Source organism: Nanorana parkeri, unplaced genomic scaffold, assembly GCF_000935625.1.
Source record: "Nanorana parkeri isolate BGI_ZX_2015 unplaced genomic scaffold, ASM93562v1 scaffold874, whole genome shotgun sequence".
Taxonomy (NCBI): domain Eukaryota; kingdom Metazoa; phylum Chordata; class Amphibia; order Anura; family Dicroglossidae; genus Nanorana; species Nanorana parkeri.
In genome coordinates this window covers 255,732-259,290 of record NW_017307142.1, presented here as the reverse complement: position 1 = coordinate 259,290, position 3,559 = coordinate 255,732, and the positions used below count along the sequence as shown (strand labels likewise).

Below are 3,559 nucleotides of genomic sequence, written 5' to 3'. Positions count from 1 at the left end.
TTGTTTTAAAACTTTTATGTGAACTGTTCATTCCAAATAAAAACTCTGGTTAACTATACTGCACTATGGAGGCTGTTTCTCTCTCTTAAATCCCTTCTGAATCATCACCGAGACGGGGAGACAAATATAACAGCAACTGGCGAGCGGAAGGAGCCGGGTTCTAACGGGACTCCGTGCAGCACGAAGGGCGAGGTTACCTGGGGTCATCCGCCATATTGCCGGGGAATCCTGCATACATCAGTGAGCCAAGGAACCTGTATCACAGCTACTCAGAGAAGCTTGCGGTCCATACACCATCTGTTCACATCGTGGACTGAAAAAACTCTTTTACGTTTTATATATTGTATATACGTGGACATCGTGGACTGAAAAAAACTTTTTACGTTTTATATATTGGATATACGTTTTATATATTGGTCTACCTCTTTTTTATCTTTGGATTTGCAACATAATTTTGAGTGTTATATTTGCTTCACTGTTTTCACTGCTATCTTTTCACATATTTATGAATTATTTTTATCGAATGGTTAATGAATTTTTACATTTTTATAGTTCATTTTGTTAGACTTAGTTTTAATAATTTATAGTGGGTTATCTTGTTATACTTAGCTTTAATAATTCATAGTGGGTTATCCTGTTATATTTATTAATATATCCTTTTGAGGAATGTAGTTTCCTGGCTGGTTGTCTGCACATCAGCACTTTGTCAATCCTTTTTGGTATTTTATATTTATTATTGGCAAGTTTTTTGAAAGACCTACACACCGGGTATCACTCACGTCTTGATCCATATATTTATTCACATATGTTCTTATTTATTCCAAACCTCTAGCGCTGTGACAACACTTTACACTGACATTTCTACAATTGCTGACATTTGCAGCGCCATCCGCGGTCACTGCGAGCACCCCCCACTACAAGGGACATATCGGTAAGGAGTGCAACAAGGATAGTACTTACAATCCATGTGACAACACTGGACCAAGCAGCATTATCATTAGGGTAGTTCATAGCCCTGTGTAAGCTATGAGCCCAGCAATTAGGAGCTTGCACATGACTTTCTTTCAAAGTTGCGGTAGGAGTATAATTAGTAAGAGTTCTCATCTGAACCTGTTGCTTTGCTCTGCATAGAGCAGTGCAGAAAGAAGTAAGGGAAGGACATGCTGCAGGGGAGGGGGGCACTAGGTTACAAACTGCCACAAATATGAAGGTAGATAAGTCGAATCCCAGACCATCCCCTAGGCTATGTCACGGTCTAGGGACCAGGGCACATGAGCTCCTGTGTTTGCGGAGTTGGTAGGAGTCACAAAGAGGCGGTAGCTGGAGCTATTTCCCAGCAGTACCTGAAGATGATGTCACGAGATGTATTTGTCACAGTTCCTGCAGATGATGTTCCTTGAACCAAGGAACCTATTGTAGCCACAAAGCCACCGTGTTATAAACCTTACTGATATTATGAAATTCCGGTATGTAGAACTGTGATTATATATATTATAACTGACATACTGTATATTTGCTATTTCCCAGTTGGAGGTGACCGGTAACACGGAACGAGACAATAAAGTTCAAAGTCCCGGTTCTACCATGAAGCTGAAGCTGAGAGCAGATCACAAGGCCAGCGTGGGATTGGTAGCTGTAGACAAAGGAGTCTACGTACTGAACAGCAAGCACAAGATGTCCCAGAACAAGGTAGGAACAACCACTCCATTCTAAAAAAACAATAAATGTTAGTCAAACTTGATGATCAAACTTTCTGGTACCTTCAAAATATAAAACATTGAGTAATAGGTGATTGATAGGGGATTAAAGCCAAATTAAATCTGCTGTGGGTCCCCAAAACATTTGCCCTAATGTGCACATTTTCACAGAATAATTACACAATACAGCAAACATATCCTCTATTGGGCCCACACTTCTGCCCTTCCTTCGTTGCTCCATCCGTGGACTGGCCTGGAAGAGGCCAGAGAAGAGGCTGGAAGAGGCTATTCCTGGTGTTCTAGGTCTGGCCTGGAAGAGGCCAGACCTAGAACACCAGGAATAGATAGCAGTATCTATTCCTGGTGTTCTAGGTCTGGCCTCTTCCAGGTCCACCACTGAGCAGCCACTGATGATGATGTAGCTCCTGTGCGTAGAGTTACATAGTCGTGGCATCCCAACTCCATTCATGGCTTCTTACCGATGAAGCAGGAAGTGTACTTTGGTCTAATAAAAAACATGATACACAGTGCATTTTATTGGCAGAAGAGAATGACAAAGTCCCCCCCCAAAAACTGTACCTGTGTTCTATCAAAGTTTGTGACTGCGTTAGAATGTGTGACCGGTCACGTGGTCATACATTTTAACGTAATCACGTCCACTTTTTCGGTGGTGGAATACGTGACCGGCAAAAGGAGAAGAATTCCAACGCTTTCTCAGCTGTTCCAGGGCAGATCGGCATCACAGATCATATGTGCAGGAGAACTGATCTGCCCTGGAACAGCTGATCGGTCCTGAAATGTGACTTTGCGATCTCACATTCCACAAAGTCACATTTCAGGACCGATCAGATGTTGCAGATCGGCTGTCCTGCACATAGGATCTGCGATGCCAATCTGCCCTGGAAGAGCTGAGAAAGCGTTGGAAATGTTCTCCTTTTGCCGGTCACGCATTCCACCGCTGAAAAAGTGGGCGTGATTACGTTAAAATGTGTGACCACGTGACCGGTCACACATTCCAAACCAGTCACAATCTTTGATAGAACACCTGCAAACATTTTTTACATTTTAATTCTAGTTCCGCTTTAAATCTCAGTATAAATTGTGATGTCATAGCCAAATCTATAAATACATTTTGACTTGATTTTGGAAATAAAAGTAATATTGGTGACTTGGAGAATTGCCCTGTCCTTTTCTTTTGTCTCTTCTCCTAATTAGGTGTGGAGCTCGGTGGAGAATTCAGATATTGGCTGTACACCTGGAAGCGGTCTAAATAGCATGTTGGTGTTTTCTGATGCTGGCTTGGCCGTGCAATCCAGTACAAAGGCTACCACTGAGCAGAGATCAGGTGACCAAGGGCTCCCTTTTATTTCTCCTTGTAATGGCTTCACAAGGGACAATGTCTTGATGAGAACGGTGGTCATTGCCTACCCACCTGTCCATCCACGCTGCTTATAACTAACTTTATAACAACTAAACATATCCTGCTAATCTGCAATTCATTGTTTCATTTTCTATTCTCTTCTGCCTTAGAGCCTCAATGTAAGTCTCCTCCAGCCCGGAAAAGGCGATCCACAGCCCAGCTGATCGAAATTAAAAATTCGTATGGTGAGAACAAAAATATTTATACAGGTCCAGTAATTCCATAAAAATGCTAAATGTTGCCTTTTTATCAGAATCCGGGCACAGATCAGAATCTCTGTATCTCATTAATATCCCCTTATATATGTCCCACCATACTTTTATAGCTGCAAGCATTTTCTTTACTGTGCTACAGCCACCACTCAATACCACAGGAATGGTAATCACAAATCTAATGAATGACTGATGATCCCCCCCCCCCCCCACCCCCCGGTTTGTTAAGG

The 3,559-nt window shown here is 42.3% G+C and overlaps 1 protein-coding gene across 1 annotated transcript in view; it reads left to right on the top strand.

Moving 5' to 3' along the window:
- The window catches only part of C3 (complement C3), an 82,542-nt gene that overhangs the window by 28,954 nt on the left and 50,029 nt on the right, over positions 1–3,559 (top strand). The window contains exons 14-16 of the mRNA XM_018565704.1: positions 1,528–1,689; positions 2,913–3,042; positions 3,228–3,302. Coding sequence (XP_018421206.1) covers positions 1,528–1,689; positions 2,913–3,042; positions 3,228–3,302 — 367 coding nt within the window. The remainder of the gene's footprint in view (positions 1–1,527; positions 1,690–2,912; positions 3,043–3,227; positions 3,303–3,559) is intronic.